Source organism: Salvia hispanica, chromosome 3 (assembly GCF_029641045.1).
Source record: "Salvia hispanica isolate PSC_SH4W2 chromosome 3, Shi_PSC_v1, whole genome shotgun sequence".
Taxonomy (NCBI): Eukaryota; Viridiplantae; Streptophyta; class Magnoliopsida; order Lamiales; family Lamiaceae; genus Salvia; species Salvia hispanica.
The window spans coordinates 500,898-517,485 of record NC_142694.1 but is presented as its reverse complement, the minus strand read 5'-3'; the positions used below and the strand labels follow the sequence as shown (position 1 = coordinate 517,485).

The 16,588-nt window shown below is 35.0% G+C and overlaps 2 protein-coding genes across 2 annotated transcripts; both read right to left on the bottom strand.

The window, feature by feature from the left end:
- Nucleotides 1-5,277: 5,277 nt before the first annotated feature.
- On the bottom strand, nucleotides 5,278-6,642 carry LOC125212513 (WRKY transcription factor 22-like). Its single transcript, XM_048112709.2, has 3 exons — nucleotides 6,274-6,642; nucleotides 5,906-6,019; nucleotides 5,278-5,734 (listed from the first exon to the last, which is right to left on the bottom strand). The coding sequence occupies exons 1-3, from the start codon at nucleotides 6,582-6,584 to the stop codon at nucleotides 5,365-5,367; spliced, it is 795 nt and encodes a 264-aa protein (XP_047968666.1). The 5' UTR covers nucleotides 6,585-6,642; the 3' UTR covers nucleotides 5,278-5,364.
- A 4,771-nt stretch (nucleotides 6,643-11,413) lies between these two features.
- On the bottom strand, nucleotides 11,414-15,576 carry LOC125211725 (G-patch domain-containing protein 1-like). Its single transcript, XM_048111632.2, has 11 exons — nucleotides 15,417-15,576; nucleotides 14,722-14,806; nucleotides 14,558-14,634; nucleotides 14,427-14,454; nucleotides 14,261-14,342; nucleotides 14,098-14,164; nucleotides 13,376-13,466; nucleotides 12,639-12,790; nucleotides 12,012-12,236; nucleotides 11,816-11,929; nucleotides 11,414-11,719 (listed from the first exon to the last, which is right to left on the bottom strand). The coding sequence occupies exons 1-11, from the start codon at nucleotides 15,492-15,494 to the stop codon at nucleotides 11,657-11,659; spliced, it is 1,062 nt and encodes a 353-aa protein (XP_047967589.1). The 5' UTR covers nucleotides 15,495-15,576; the 3' UTR covers nucleotides 11,414-11,656.
- Nucleotides 15,577-16,588: the final 1,012 nt, after the last annotated feature.

Below are 16,588 nucleotides of genomic sequence, written 5' to 3'. Positions count from 1 at the left end.
CAAGAAGAAAATGAATATAGAAACCAACAACACAAAAGTAGGAGACTGATATCAAGAAGTAAATGAATAACAATACTATGATTGATGAATAGAAAATGTTCCGAGAGATAACTAAGTTAACAATAAAAGACAATTAGTTTGTGATCATAATAGTGATGCATGTCCTATGATGACTTCCCAACATGAACATCAACAAAAGAAGATGTCTTCATTATATTCATTAGACCACTGACCCTGCACCTTCAACACATACCGGACCACTGCTGCGAAGCACCTCGCAAAGGACTGCAACATAGTTAAATTGGCAAATGATGTATCTGGCTTCTTCTTGGATGCAAACCCAGAAGGAAGAGAGACGTCAGTTTGTTCTTTACCAATTTAAATACTAGTAGTACACCACTTTTATACCAGCCTACAAGAATTTTGACATTCAAGGCCCAGACTGAAACCAATGGGCCAACTCCAATTACTTCTCCTTATAACTATATACTACAATCAAATTCATGTTTTTAGTAAGAAAAATGTAAGGAAGACTTTGGTGGTTTCTAGTATTTACTGTTTTAAAATTTCGAATTCATTTCAAATTATATTTTTTTCGTTAGTGTATCCTCTTATCATATGTACATATATGATAATTGATAACGACAAAGGGAAATTCTAAGCTTATGGAAAATAAAACTAAAAGGAAAATAAGCAAAAATGAAAATCCTAATTTGTACAAGGAAAAACAAATACTAATATTTTTCCATCTACTAACTAGGAAATAAATAAAATCCAAAATATAACTTTCTTAGCCACCAAGTCATATATTCTATAACTCTCCATTCGCGATCACTACAACCGTGAGTCTATGAACTTACATTTGTCAAACAAATTATATAAATATATGGTAAGGGCTTTAGTTTTATAAATATATAATATTATATAATATAAATAATAAATTTTATACTATTATAAGCATGGTATACCCTATCATATTAGGGAGATGATCCAAACAAGAATGCATCTAAATCCAGAAATCTCTAGGATTAGTTGATCTAACGGTCAATAATTAAGCAAAAACACCAAAGTCATTATTAATCAGTTTTAGGTCATTTTATAAAATCTGGGTGTGATGTCATTTTTTAGATCACTTTTGATCATCCTTTATTAAAATGACCTAAACATACACTAACAGTGAGCTAAAAATGTCCTGCGTATGTTTTTGATCTGCGTTTTTTACCTATGCAAAACTAAATCTTAATACAAAAACGCATACCAAAATTATACGTAGGACATTTTTAGGTAATTATTAGTGTATGTTTAGGTCATTTTACCGAAAGTAATCTAAAAATGACATCACACCCAAATTTTACAAAATGACCTAAAACTGATTAATAATGATCTTCCGTATTTTTGCTTAATTATTGACCATTGATCACCTAATTCTAGGGCCAAGATTCGGGTTGCATTTCTAGATTTAGATGCATTCTTATTTGGATCATCGCCCTAAAATTGTATGTGCATATGCATATTTCTAATAATATAAATATAATATTTGATCCCTCGGATACATACCTCCATTCAATTGCAGAATTCGTAGCATAATCATAAGTAAAACAACACGAAGATAACAATGTTTGTTTTGTATACCAGCAAAGGGATAGAGAATGTTGACACCATACATGTAATCAAGAAGAAAAGAGGTCGGTCTACCTTCAAAACCAAAACCAACATATGTGTATCATACCCCAGCCTCTCCAGCAGCCACCTCAGCCTCCCCAGCAGGTGGTGATGAATGAATTCCAACTGATATGACATATTGAACTATATAACTAAAGCAATATATAATGACAATCACATAAGTCGAACATATATTTCTTATGCTTGATGAATTCTTTAAAGTTAATCTCATTGGCAAGGGCATTAAGAAATGGTCTTGCAAAGACTTTAGAGAGATGGAGGGTGAAGATGTCGATAGTTGTGTTGGAATCACCGCGTCGACAACTGGGACCTCAGGAGGTGGAGTAGAGCCACCAGAAGACTCACCCAACTCAAAATGAAACTGAAATGGTGGGTCCTCCCCCAAATCAGTTCCAACGCCCAAATCCGAAGTCCATATTCCAGACCCAGGAATGGTGTCTGGGTCTGGGTCCGAATGAACATGAACCTCCAACGAGGATGAGAGGCATGGAGGCAGGTCTTAGACCGCGACAATGGTGAGAGGGATGGATAAGGGTCTGGGAAGGAATGAGAATCCATAACCTGAATCAAGCAAAGTAGATTAAGACAGAGAAACAAAAGAGAGAAAATCCCATAATTATAAGAACAAAAAAAAAAGCATAAAAACTGTCCTAAACCCTAAACAACCTTTCCATCGCAAAATAAACTAAAAAAGCTATTCTTAGGGGTGGAGAATTATACCGGAAAAAAATACCGAAAATACCGATTTTTCGGTATATCGTATTTTTTTGATACGGTACCGGTATTAGATTTCATATATCGCGGTATATCGTCGTATACCGAATTTTCGATATACCGGTATATATCGTCATACCGAATCGTCGATGTATACCGACATTTCGATATACCATGGTATACCGGTATACCGATTGATTATTATATATATAAACATACTATACATATATATTTATGTTATATTTGTACTAAAATTTAAAAATAGAATTCTCTACTACACGAAAATAAAAAATAGAATTGTTTTTTAGAATATTTTGGGTATAATAGATTTTTTCCGGTATGACAGGTATAACGGTAGGTCGTCCACAGTTGGGTATACCGCAAAAGTAAGGTATACCGAAATGCAGTACAATATACCGAAAACACAGTATAGTAACGGTATCAAAAACTACATTAAGTTAGTTATTAGCATTATAAATAGGAGTTATTGTAATCATTTGAGAAATCATTCAAGAATATCAATATTATCGTTCGTGATCTTCTCCAAAGTGACACCATTGTTCGTGATCTTCTCTCAACGATGAATTGGACGAGGAGTGTGACTCATTCCCGACATCACTGAATCAAATGGATGTTTTGAAATTGAGATACGACAGGATAAGGAATATTGCTTCGAAGGTGCAGACTATTATGGGAGAGCTGGCAATGCATGGGGAGAGGTTCTGCAATCTGCTGAGCTGGAGGGATCGGAGGGCAACTGCACTGTTTCTCATCTTTTACTTGGTTGCCACTGTTGTGCTCTACATAACTCCCCTCTGGATTTTGATGATTATAATGGGGTTCTACTTGATGAGGTACCCTAGGTTGCACGCTAGGCTTTCTTGGAAAATCCCATAATTATAAGAACAAAAAAAAGCATAAAAACTATCATAAACCCTAAACAACCTTTCCATCGCAAAATAAACTAAAAAAGCTATTCTTAGGGGTGGAGAATTATACCGGAAAAAAATACCGAAAATACCGATTTTTTGGTATATCGTATTTTTTTGATACGGTACCGGTATTAGATTTCATATATCGCGGTATATCGTCGTATACCGAATTTTTGATATACCGGTATATATCGTCATGCCGAATCGTCGATGTATGCCGACATTTCGATATACCATGGTATACCGGTATACCGATTGATTATTATATATATAAACATACTATACATATATATTTATGTTATATTTGTACTAAAATTTAAAAATAGAATTCTCTACTACACGAAAATAAAAAATAGAATTGTTTTTTAGAATATTTTGGGTATAATAGATTTTTTCCGGTATAACAGGTATAACAGTAGGTCGTCCACAGTTGGGTATACCGCAAAAGTAAGGTATACCGAAATGCAGTACAATATACCGAAAACACAGTATAGTAACGGTATCAAAAACTACCTTACCGAATTTTTGGTATAACAAAAAATTCGGTACGGTAACGGTATGATGTTTTGTCATACCATAATTTTCGGTGCAGTATTCGGTATGGCACTCACGGTACGGGTATACCGTACTGAACCACCCCTAACTATTCTAGTCGAAAATCATGCTTGTGTTCGCCACAAACAGCAAATAAAGACACACATAAAAAAATCATTATTGGAAGTACAGTCGAGAGCAAAACACCGATCCACAAGATATCTAACCATAAACAAAGGGTAATCAAGAGAGGACTAAGAAAAGCATCCTCCAAGCAAAACAAGGAAACCAAAAACTAAACAAACATTAATCGAAGCCACAAAGCAAAAACCGACCAGGGAGTAGGGTGAGCTACATTGCACCTTTATGTTTACTGAGTTGCTTCTGTGATTATGCTCCGTCCATCTTCTAGTTTTAAGTAAGTCCGCACAGCAACTAGCCACACAGATCGAACCATAGCTATGTCGTTGCCTGACGGGAATCCACCCGCGCACAACAACTAGTTAAGCCTTCACCATCTTGAACCAAAGTTGCGCCGCTGCCCGACGGAAGATGTTCCACGCACAGCACCAGATCTGGTTGCCGAGTCCCGCCTATCCGCCGGACAACCCTACTTCCGCAGCCCGACATCACACCGCCAATAGCCCGCCAAAGCTGATGTTTTCGACTCACTTCATTGTGTCGTAGTTCCCACCTTGAGGACAAGGTGGATTTCAACCGTGGGAGAGTTGATACGAGCATTAGCATTATTTAGTTAGTTAAATTAGGGATTTGCGTATCCTTTCCACATCTTTGTTTAGGTGTCCATTAAGTTAGTTATTAGCATTATAAATAGGAGTTATTGTAATCATTTGAGAAATCATTCAAGAATATCAATATTATTGTTCGTGATCTTCTCCAAAGTGAGACCATTGTTGTGCTTGACGGGTGAGTCGGGCACTCGCCCGCGACAGATATTTATCGATCGCCGATCTGCGAACGCCGATCAATCCTATCAGTTGATTCCTAAAAAATCTCGGATAAATAGAGGCAAATTTTGTGCATTTTTCATAATGATGAATTTCAGTGACTAAAGATCGGATCAGTCACATTTGTCGACAAACACGTATAAGTACGTGGCTTTTATAAGAACTGCGGCGGCTTTTGTTGCCCAAAACAACCGTTCATACTTGCACTTTCCTATGCTCTTTTGTCAAAAATTATGGAAATAAATGAAATCATCATTGGTTTCTTAATTACATCTTCAAAGTCGTGGGGGTTGTTAAATCATGTGTCACATATTTCAATACGATTTGGCCAAATATTACGGCGTCTCTTGAACACTATTAATTTCTTCGTTTTATCGAAACAATCGAGTAATTTCGCAATTTTTTTTTTTTAATTTAAGCATGTATATATTCATATGCAGATTAAATAATAAAAAAATTAATTTGGACATTCTAACTCGCCAATTTTTGACTTGAGCGACTATATTTCTTACATCGGAAAAAAGGAACAACTCCTAAAGCCAGCTACAAGGCCTTGCAGAAAATGGCTGAGCGAACTCATCGAATTCCTCCAGCCCCGAAAAGAAATCCTCGCTGAAAACAAAATCCGAGACGACGAATTCGTTTGGGTCGGGTTTGGGCATCTCCTCCACTTTGATCACCGGCTTAACATCCCTTTCCGACGTTTGGTGGTGAGATTTGTGGGCTTGCTTTGGGGAGGGGAACTTCTGCCTGACCGTGCCGGCTAAGGAGTTGCGGCGCGTGGGCTGGCTGTGGCTGTGCTCCGCCGTGTAGGTGATTATGAACATCCCCGCCTCCGTGCAGCTTTGCTCCACTTGTTTCCTTGCCAAACACCCCTTTGAGCTGCTGCATCTGTAATAGCTCCTGTTCCCGCGATTTCGATTCTCGTTAATTAGGGTTATAAGGGAATAAAACGACACCAAGATTTAACGTGGAAAAACCCTTCTTATTAGGGTTATAAATAAGCAATAAAACTACTATTTTTTCTTTTCTTTTTTTTTTTCTTTAATGAGAAAGTGATGAGAGATGAACTACCTTGGATATGGCGATCCCTTGATAGGTTTTTGGCCGTATTTACGCCAAGCCCACATGTCAGAGGAAAGCCCCTCAGCTGAAACCTTCACCACAACTCTCTTATGCTGATTCTTCCTGAAAATTCAAACCAATAAATCAATACTACTTCTCCCTCCGTCCCAATAAATATGAAACGTTCGCCACAGGATCTTATGTAACGTTGTTTTGTGAGTTAAAGGAGAGATAGTAAAGTAAGAGAGTGAGAAAAGTAGAGATAAAGGGACAACCCAAAAAGGAAAACGTTTCATTTCTAGTGGGACAGAAATCACAAAGTTATGATCCATCCCTAGTTTCGAAAAATCGTAAAAAATTTGAGTGAATTGACGGACCTTTTCTTGTACTTGGGCGTGTAGGTGGTGACGGAGGATTGATCGGATTGGTCGGGGGACGCCTTATCCTCGGCCGCGTTTAGTTCTTGGGCGGTTTGATCGGAATGAGTGGTGGCTGCGGGGTAAAAAGGTTTGTAAAGCTCTTCAAGCTCGTCGCCGTCGAAGATGTCGGGAAAAGTGGCGCGGAGATCTTGGTCGGAAGCCAGGGATTGGAAGAATGAATCGGGGCCGTCCATTTCCATCTTCCCAAACTCGCCGCTCGATCCTCGGACTATTGCCTGCAAACTCCAGTCCTCCATCACTTCGGACATAACTCAATATCTAATTTGACTTTCTTGAATTTTGATTCGAGAAAATGAAATTATTTTAAGTGGTGAAAGAGTTGGGATGCCTTTATATAGTGAATTATTGGAGGAGGCCAAGTTGAGGGATTTCTATTATTTTATTTTATTAGGATTTTTAGATTGGGTTGACTTTTGGTGATTGTCAAAGGGACGACACGGTTTCACCGCACACTGCCGGTTTTGATTGAGTTCTCATTGGTGACTAGGATTTGATGAGCTGGAATAAAAGAAAAAGATAAAGGAAAGTTGGACTAAAAGTTGTAGATTATGGAAAGGTCATAGTCTTTTTACGACTGTGATATTAACCTTTTTGCTTCTGTCATCAACACGTTAGTATTACATATTGCATCTTATTAGTATTTCTTTACTTTTATTTCATTATTTATGCCATAATATGAAGAATCTGATTTGTTACAATTTTAGATATCACAGGACATGTATCATCTATGAAATTAATATGCTAGCGACAAGTATTACTACTATTATGTGCGTCCAATAAGTACATGATAATTTTTGGGTTAGGTTCATAAAGAACTTGGATGACTCAATAATATTTACTCCCTCCGTCTCCGATTAGGAGTCACACTTTGACCGAGCACGGGTTTTAAGAAATGTAAAGAAAAGTTGGTTGAAAAAGTTAGTGGAATGTGAGACCCATTTTTTTATATTGATTTATAATAAAATGTGAGTGATTGAGTTAGTGGAATGTGGGACCTACTTACTATTTATGGTAAAAATGAAGTGTGACTCTTAATTGGGGACGGACTGAAATGGAAAAGTGTGACTCTTAATCGGGGACGGGGGGAGTATCACATATTTTCATTTTTATTTGTTCCACAAAATTTGTCACATTTTACTTTTTGCATTTTTTTTGTAATGGCTTCACATTCCACTAGCTATTCCCACTCACATTTTATTGTAAAACTAATATTTGAAAATAGGATCCGCATTTCACTAATTTTTTCAACTCATTTTTCATTACATATTTTATAACTCGTACCCGATCAAAATATGACAAAAGTTAAGGGATGGAGGAAGTATTATTTTTTTTAGAGTAAAAATTAGATGGTCATTTTTTTACTTTTTCATTCGACACCTTCATTCCATTTCTCGCCTTTACCGCTATGGACTCCACTCTCACGCCATCGTCTAGTTAGCAATATTATCAATTTTTATCGTTATTTAATTTGTGATAAAGTTCCACAACTGGTCCTTAATATTACTGTGGGTATTCAATTTAAAGGTATTAATTAATTGACTCAATTAACTAACAGATACGTGTATTTTTAGGCATGCCATTAATTAAACTGCATGCATTATTCGAGTCTTGTAGTAGTTTAATTAATTTGCCCTATTTTGGAGGAAATATTTTGTCTTTGCTATTTAATGCAGATTTTGATATTTGGTGCACAACATTTAAAGTAACGTAGTGCTATCTACATTTGTCTAATATAATAAATAATTCAGAATGCCTAACGTGAAAAAGGCTATACATGCGGGATGACTATATTAAACATGAAATTAATATTTTCAAGATTTCACATAAATCAAAGTATATAAAAAAAAACTGATTAATTATTCTCATATTGATTCACTAGTGCCGTATACTTATGTTAACTTTTATGCGCTTATTTATGTTATTCTTTTTTTAGTTAATGGATTGATGATTTAAATGTCGAAAATATTTTATCCTTGAAGACATTCTAAATTTGACCCACTCGGGTTCTTTTCTCAGCATTAATTTATAATTTCAGTTTTCAGTTTCAGTTTTATTATTAGTTTAGTTGGTCAAAGAATAAACTAATTTAACTAGTCAATTGTCTTATTTTGTAAGCAATATAATTAATATTAATATATTATTAATAGATAACCCACACGGTCACATGCCGTATATTGGATGACCCATCAATTATTCACGTTAAAATAATAGTAATAACACGATCTCAGTACGCAAACTGTCAAGCATTATGATGCACAAAATGCCAAGAAACTTGTGTATTAAATTACAAATGTCTCATACGTATAATTTTATAATACTAGTAGCAATCATGATTTTTAACCATATATTAATATATATGGTTAAAACAAAATCTTCATGTGTACTATATTTTTTCTTTTGTTATTTCTAAATATCATGATCTGGTCCCTTAAAGCGCAAATTAAAAAAAAAACATGTAAATATAAAGAAATTTCATATATGAAGAAAATAAAAATTTTGTATAAATCACAAATCAAATTACACCGAATCATATTAATATTTTATTTGATTTGGTTTTGATCACAAATGAGATGTTCCATACATGCAATAATATTTTTTTATTGGGTGCGAGCGTAATATATACTGCATATCGACAACTGTTTCTTTCTCGTCGTAGTTGCAACTAGCAAGCCATAGATAGATAAATCCATTTTAGTAGTGAGGGTATAGCTATAGGAGGTTTAATTTCAACGCATGATCTTCAAAGGGTGTGTGACTTGGGATTTTAGGACCCTTGAAAAATTATGCAACTTGCGCATTAACGTGTGCTTTAGGGATAGTAGGAGAATGGACTTTTTAATTTGGGACCATGTCTATTTCCCATGCCTAATTATTCACATACTTATTATTCTTTCTATTTGGCTTATTCTACCCCCACCAATAAATATCTCACATAAGATTTTTCTATAAATATTTTATTTTATATTCCTAATTATGTAGGGGTGGCAAAACAGATATTGGATATTGGATATACGCAAACCTGATATACTCAGATATTGAATATCTGATATTGTATTCACAAGTATCGAGTACGAAATCATGTAATGGAGTTACTATGTGTCGGGTATTGGGTATTACTTTTTTTTTCGGCTCGAGTACCCGTTTGCCACCCCTAAATTATTATGTAACCTTTAAATGGCAATAATGTAGGAATAGGTTACACTATATTTATATTAAACATATCGCAAGTATTATGCAGAACTGGCTATCTATGATAGTAATTGATTATTTAATTTATGTATTATTCCTAATTAACCCCACCAATATATATAACTATATATATTGTAGGACGGGAATAGACTTGAGGACTTTAAGATCGTTTAGATATGTTCTTTTATAACATTTTTCCTATGTCATAATTAATGAATTTTATTCTAACTAAAGTTATGTTATTTTATTTGTAGCTGAACTTACGTGCAAAATATAGGCTCGAGTCTGTTCAGGTAAATTTGAGTAGTAAGTTTAAAGCCGATGTTAACATATTAAGAAAAAAATATACTATATAGTTAATTGCATTTAAATACATCAAAATTGATATTATGCGTGAATTTAAAATTTTTGACGACGTGTGAGAGAAATCAGGACAAAAATGAAAATTCATTAGCTGTTGTCATTCAAAATTTTAAAATTCATGTGCAATATCATGATCATGTCAAAATTCATATATTTAGCGGCATTGTTTTTGACTTTTTGTCCATGTCGATATGGTCTAGACTTCGAAAATAAGTGAGTTAATTGGTCCATATATAAATCGAAGTTAGGACCGAAAATTTATAGCTTCGGAATTGATTGGCCTTTCTGGGTGGACCAGTTTGGCCGGATTCCGTTTTCATGTTGGCCTGGCTAGACTCGATAGCCTTCAATTGTTTGGCCATGAATCAAGACTCGCGATAACGTTCTCATAATAAATTGCTAGCTAGCTCGTAATGTCTTTAGTTGTACTTGAGACACATGCAATAATATGCAGTTTATATTCTTATGAAGCCTAGCTAGTTCTCAAGAAAAAAAAAATTCACAAATTCAAAAACTAACTGTAAAACAAATAATCTCATTATTAATAAGTGGTCCAGAAAAAAAAAATAGTACAATGACATTTTTGTCCTTTAAACGATCTTCGATGGCCAAATTCCATCAAACAGAACACCATGGTGTAGCGATGACTTTGAATCATCGGCCTATTTTGCAAGTCTCGTGTGAGTTTAGCTATCATCAGACTATTCATAACTTTTTCAGCGTCGTCGACGATCAACAACCATGGATGGATGAGATTATCACAACATATATACTGTGGAGTAGTAAATAATAGCATAAAATTTGCAATATAATGAAAATTAAACATATTACAAACATTTTAGTCATATATTATAGTATCATAATAATTCCCATTTATGCATATGAAAGAGATATGTATAGTATAGAATAGGGGGAGCATGCAAGAAGCTATAGTAGGAATGTGATTGGCATTGCGCGTGTGGAATGTGTTACACCAAATCTCATTGTCACGTCGGTGTTCAATATTCAAATATTTACGCTGCTCCAATTATTTGTGCTAACACAAACACTCTCATGCGCGCATCCTCACGGTTTGCGTGGGTCCCACCCGACCCGACCCGACCCACTACTTCTTCACATATCTATCAAATCTCAATCCACAATTTGAATTTTGGTGGCATTTAGAGACTTGGTCTTATCATAAATTGCCATAACCGTGCCGTTGTAACTTGGTATTGCTACAGTAATTAGACCTTTACTATTGATTAATGAATAGTTAGTAAATAAATCTACAATTGAATTATTCAAAGATAACATCTGTGTTAACTTTTTACTACTAGTAGTATTTAGTTAACTATTATGAGTAATTAATTGCATTTATAAAATATTCTTGTCAGTTGCTACAACAAATATCTAAATGCAAACAGATTTTTGCTTAATTTTTCAACTGGGCTGAACTGTTAATGAATAAAATAAGCCCATAAATATATTATCCCAAAGCCTGATTATATAAATATCACTAATTCAAAAACTCAACATAGCCCCCTAAAATATAAACGTCATTCTATTGAATATAAATTGGGCATTCCTCCCACAAAAAAATTGTTTTACAAAATTATAACAGTAGATAAGTCATCAATCATGTAAGCTCACTGTTCAAATAAATAACTCTAAAAACTTTCTTTGCACGATGCCTATCTTCTTCTATTAACTCTGGACTCATGGCCGCATGATTAATTAAACCTGCGAGATTATATGCGTCCACTGCCCTTACCGATAAATGCTGCTATCAAGTTATTTTCACGAGCAAAACTTTGTTCCTCTTCACCAAAAACCTATCACTGTTTTCAAGCTGCAACAGAAATGAGTAAGTGATTCTTGCTCGATAGGGACTAAAAGATAACCACGAATCTAAGTACAGCATTGTAATGGAGATATAATGATATACCTTCTGCAATAAAAAGGCAAGAGCCTCTTCTTTTGATAAGTTGGAAAATGTAGAAGGTGAATGTTCATCAACAAGTACTTTGAGCTGCTTCAGCTTCATTGATTCGCCAGGTGTCTGAAGCAAGAAGCAAGAAGCAATTTAGCTGAGTAGATGCAGACCAAGTAAAAAAGACGCTTCGCGGTACAAGGGATGATACCTGTTCGAGAAGTTGCCTACACAGTTTCTTCAGTTTTGACCTTTGTGCAGGATCTGTGTCCACCTCCAAATTTTCGTGTTTCCTTTTCACTCCACTATGTGAATCAGTGGAACCTTCCCCATCGCTATCACCGAAAGTAGTCTTTTTCCCTTCGAAGTAGCAGCCTGCGATTTTCTTTTTACGATCCTTGATACCAAGCCCTTGTTTTCCAGAGGTCTTTGAGCCCTGAAAATGCAGGCCCAGATAATTAATTCCTAACATTTAGAAAACTTGTAAAGTCAATTATCAAATACTAATGACTTCCTTAAAAAAGTCATAAACATAAATCTAACTTCGAAGTCCTCATGAAACCAGTATGATGTGATAGATGCAAGGGTGTCATAAGTAACTATAGATTTGAGTTTCAGATTTCTGAAAAGACACCTATTTTCTAGGGTACAAATTCCCTCATTAATTCAATACTGAATATGAAAATGGAGATGGACTAATGGGCCATGTTCAGTCCCTATACTTTTACACAATAAGACAAGATAACATTAATTGACTGAACAGGGGTAAGCAGTTTAAACACTAGAACCGTGAAGTTCAGATATTACAGAAATATCAGATACAAACATAAGAGCATACCTGAGCTAAGTTGTAAAGATTTTCTTGATCTTCCTCATTGAACATGGTCCTCTCGAGGGACTTCTTTCTGCGAGATTCGGCACCAAGCATACCTCCAACAACAAACCCAAGTTTGTAGCCCCACCAATCTGATGGAACATCCTGAGCTCTTCCTGCAATGTGATACATAAGAGATCATAGGTATGAGGTCTGGGAACTTATTAGTATGTCTATACAGGATGAGATAGGCACTAAATATAACTCCTCACCAAACAACAGCAAAAAATATTGACAGCTTGTCACTCTCTTACTAATGACATTTCTTCTTGACTTCATTATTTAGTTAATAAACAGTAATAAGGAAATTCCAAATTCAAAAACTACAAGCAGTACAAGTTTTATCTGTTAACTTGTATATTTTCTAGAAATAACTTGTAATATCATATGCAAGATTGCAAGTTTAATTAATTTCTCTCAGACTTCCAGCTTAAGATGAGTTAAATAGAACAATAGAAGAGAATCGGGCTATGCAACCGATATACTTCATCAATCTACAATGCAAGTTTGATTTACAATATTTCCTCTTCAGAGTAAAGAAAATATGCACTTAGTCAAAGCCAGTTCAAAAAAGTTAATGATGTTTCCGGGGTTCTATAGCAGCATGATAATAAAAGAAATATCCCGAAGAAGCACAATGATGTTTCATTCAAACAAACCCATCCGAGACACTACTTTATAGCCATAGAATCAAAACTTACCTTCTTCATCCGGAACACTGGTTTCAATTGGCTTCTCATCCTCGGATACTTCTGGAGCATTGCAGTTCTCTGAAGCCTTAGTCTTATTCACCTAAGGCAATAATTTCAATTAATATGATAGTGGGAAAGGCTAAAGCTGTACAAGAAAAATCATGAGAGCACAGATTATGGCAATCAGAACCCATTAGAGATGGGACCCATTATCCACTTACAATATTTCAATTACATTTCTTTTCTATCTCTCTCTTACTTAACAAATTGTACATTAAAACCCATGCCCAACCAATAGTGCATACTCTTGTGGGACGGAGGGAGTATATTCATGTCGTCTTCTAGTTTATCAGTTTCCTTTTAAAAGCCATATATCAACAAGCAACTTGCATCTTGTTTCTAGCCATCCCAAACAGCAGAATTCATTAACTCATGACATCACCCGAGAACTTACATACCAATCTAAGCTCTTTGATTCAGCTCAAATAAAGCTGTGGTAATCACTAGTAGCTAGTAAGACCCTAAAATTTCAGCACATATCACTAAATTTCTTTTTTCACTATTACAACCTCCAACAATAGGAACAGGGCATAATTCCAGGAACTAAGACATGAATAAGGAAATGAAATGCTCATCTAAGTTCCAACTATAAAATTGATGCAGCAATACACTCCAGACATACTCTTTATAGAATCACAGAAACCGGAAAGCTGTGTCCAAACTATACTTACAAGAATCCCTTCAAGATCCTGAGAAGAATATGCACGTACAGTCTTTCCCTTCTCTCGTTTTTTATACCTGGATATTGATATAAGAAGTCATACACGGCTGAATCAATATGATACTATGTTTCAGGTATATAGGAAACAAAATCAGCATTTTTCATGAGCCTACCTTCCTTGGGGTCGAGTAGCCTTGGCAACTGCCTCTTTTTTGTCCTTAGAAGGGCTGGGTTGTTCAGCATCTGTCTCATCATCTATGAAATACAGAAGATCACATGTCATGTAACTAGCATTATCATACAAACCCAAAAACCAGGTCAAATTTCATTTCTATGTACCTTCATCCTTGGTTTTTACAACTGCTTGCTGCCAAAGTATATATACAATGAAGAGATTTTTAATTAAAAATGATGATATAAGAAGAGTTCATAGAATAAATAAAATAAAGCAGACAAGAGGCAGAACATACCACTTTCAGTTTCTTGAGGATACTGTCAAACTGAGTGGTATCAAAAGCCCATGCATTTGGTATCTCTGTTCCAATACCTGTATGCAACAAATCAAAATCATACACATCAGAAGATCACATCAAAAAGACAACCTAAAATATATGAGAGAGTGCAAAAAGGCAACCTAAAGTATCCTGCTTGTTCTTCACCCTTACATATCCTTTGATGCCTTGCTTTTCCTTTCCAAGCCCTTCACCTTCCTCCCATCCCTGAACAGTCATTACATTAAGCAATGAACATTCAAGAACACTTTTAACCAAAATTGATCAATGTAGCCACAAAGTTCTCATCTTTGCACAAAAATGATTGCCTATAGCTCAGAATTGCATCTAAACATGATGAATTTTACAATCGGAGAAAATTGGAGCTGTAATGCAGCCTATGAAAGCCAATTTCGGTATGGTTCAACAGCTTCAACTTGAATTCAACCCAATCATATAAAGTAATTAAAAAAAATGAGCTACGAAAGCACATATCTGATCAATGTAGCCACAAAGTTCTCATCTTTTAACCAAAATTGATCAATGTAGCCACAAAGTTCTCATCTTTGCACAAAAATGATTGCCTATAGCTCAGAATTGCATCTAAACATGATGAATTTTACAATGGGAGAAAATTGGAGCTGTAATGCAGCCTATGAAAGCCAATTTCGGTATGGTTCAACAGCTTCAACTTGAATTCAACCCAATCACATAAAGTAATAGAAAAAATGAGCTACGAAAGCACATATCTGAGCTGCGGAACTACAAAATTGAGAGTCGATATTTGTAATTTGGGGGAAAATTGATAAATAAGTAAATGAAACGGGATTATTATTACCATTTGCTTCATGAGGCGGAAGGCGGCAGAGCTCCGATCGACTCCGACGTAACGGAGAGGAACTTCCGGCGTCGCCATATTAACGGTCACGTCCTTCACTCTCTCCCTCGTGATGTAGTTTGGAGAGAGGAGGCAGAGACGGTTTTCTGAAGCAACGGAAAACCACTTAAAAACCTAGAACAGAGAGGCTACTGTTTTACGGTTAGGATCTAAACGTTTACACTGGATCGACGGCTGAGAATAAAACTGTAATTTATTATATTCATTTTTATTAACATCCAATATTTGGATTAAATTTTTCAAATTCCCAAATATAATGTCAATAAAAATAATTGGAGATCAAGTGTTTGATGTGTTTGTGATACTAATTTCTTAAAATATTTCTAATAATTTAAGAATCACGTGTAAATGAGCACTTACCGACTTCAATCGAAGGTTAAACTTATCTGACTTATGATGTTGTTCTTGAGATACTATTAAGTAATTGGGTATATTTGATATATGCAATACTCCCATCATCCATAAATAGAAGTCTTATTTTTTCATTTTAATCTATCCACAGATAAAAAAGAATTTTTATTTATTTTTATTATAAATAGTAATAGAGTTTTATATTCATTCCACTCACATTTCAATTAAAATTAATATATACTATATTTCACCCACTTAATGACACTCCTAATAGATAGACATAAATGAGTACTCCCTTCGTCTCCCATTAGAAGTCACACTTTGACTGGGCACGAGTTTTAAAAAATGTAGAGAAAAGTTGGTTGAAAAAGTTAATGGAATGTGGGATCCAATTTTTTATATTGGTTTTATAATAAAATGTGAGTGAATTGAGTTAGTGGAACGTGAGACCTAATTACTATTTATGGTAAAAATAAAGTGTGACTCTTAATTGGGAACGGACCGAAATAGAAAAGTGTGACTCTTAATCGGGGACGGAGGGAGTATTTTTTAAAATCTCGGTAAGTGCATTAGACTTGTGTGATTTAAAAATGCGTATATCTTACCTGAAATGAAATGATGAAATCCCATTCGTGTACTTTAGATGATGACCAAACAAAATTTTGGCATTAGTGTGAACAACTCTATCTTAAGTGAAATCTTATTAGAATTATCTCAAAGTCAAAATGTTTCCAAACCACTAATAAGCCCATCATTTCTAC

Coding starts and splice junctions, on each gene's coding strand:
- LOC125212513 (XM_048112709.2), bottom strand. CDS start 6,584: ATGTCCGAAGTGATGGAGGACTGGAGTTTGCAGGCAATAGTCCGAGGA. Junction 6,020..6,273: donor ACGCCCAAGTACAAGAAAAG/GTCCGTCAATTC, acceptor TTGAATTTTCAG/GAAGAATCAGCATAAGAGAG. Junction 5,735..5,905: donor AAGGGATCGCCATATCCAAG/GTAGTTCATCTC, acceptor TCGCGGGAACAG/GAGCTATTACAGATGCAGCA.
- LOC125211725 (XM_048111632.2), bottom strand. CDS start 15,494: ATGGCGACGCCGGAAGTTCCTCTCCGTTACGTCGGAGTCGATCGGAGC. Junction 14,635..14,721: donor GAACAAGCAGGATACTTTAG/GTTGCCTTTTTG, acceptor TGTTGCATACAG/GTATTGGAACAGAGATACCA. Junction 12,237..12,638: donor ATCTTTACAACTTAGCTCAG/GTATGCTCTTAT, acceptor CTGCATTTTCAG/GGCTCAAAGACCTCTGGAAA.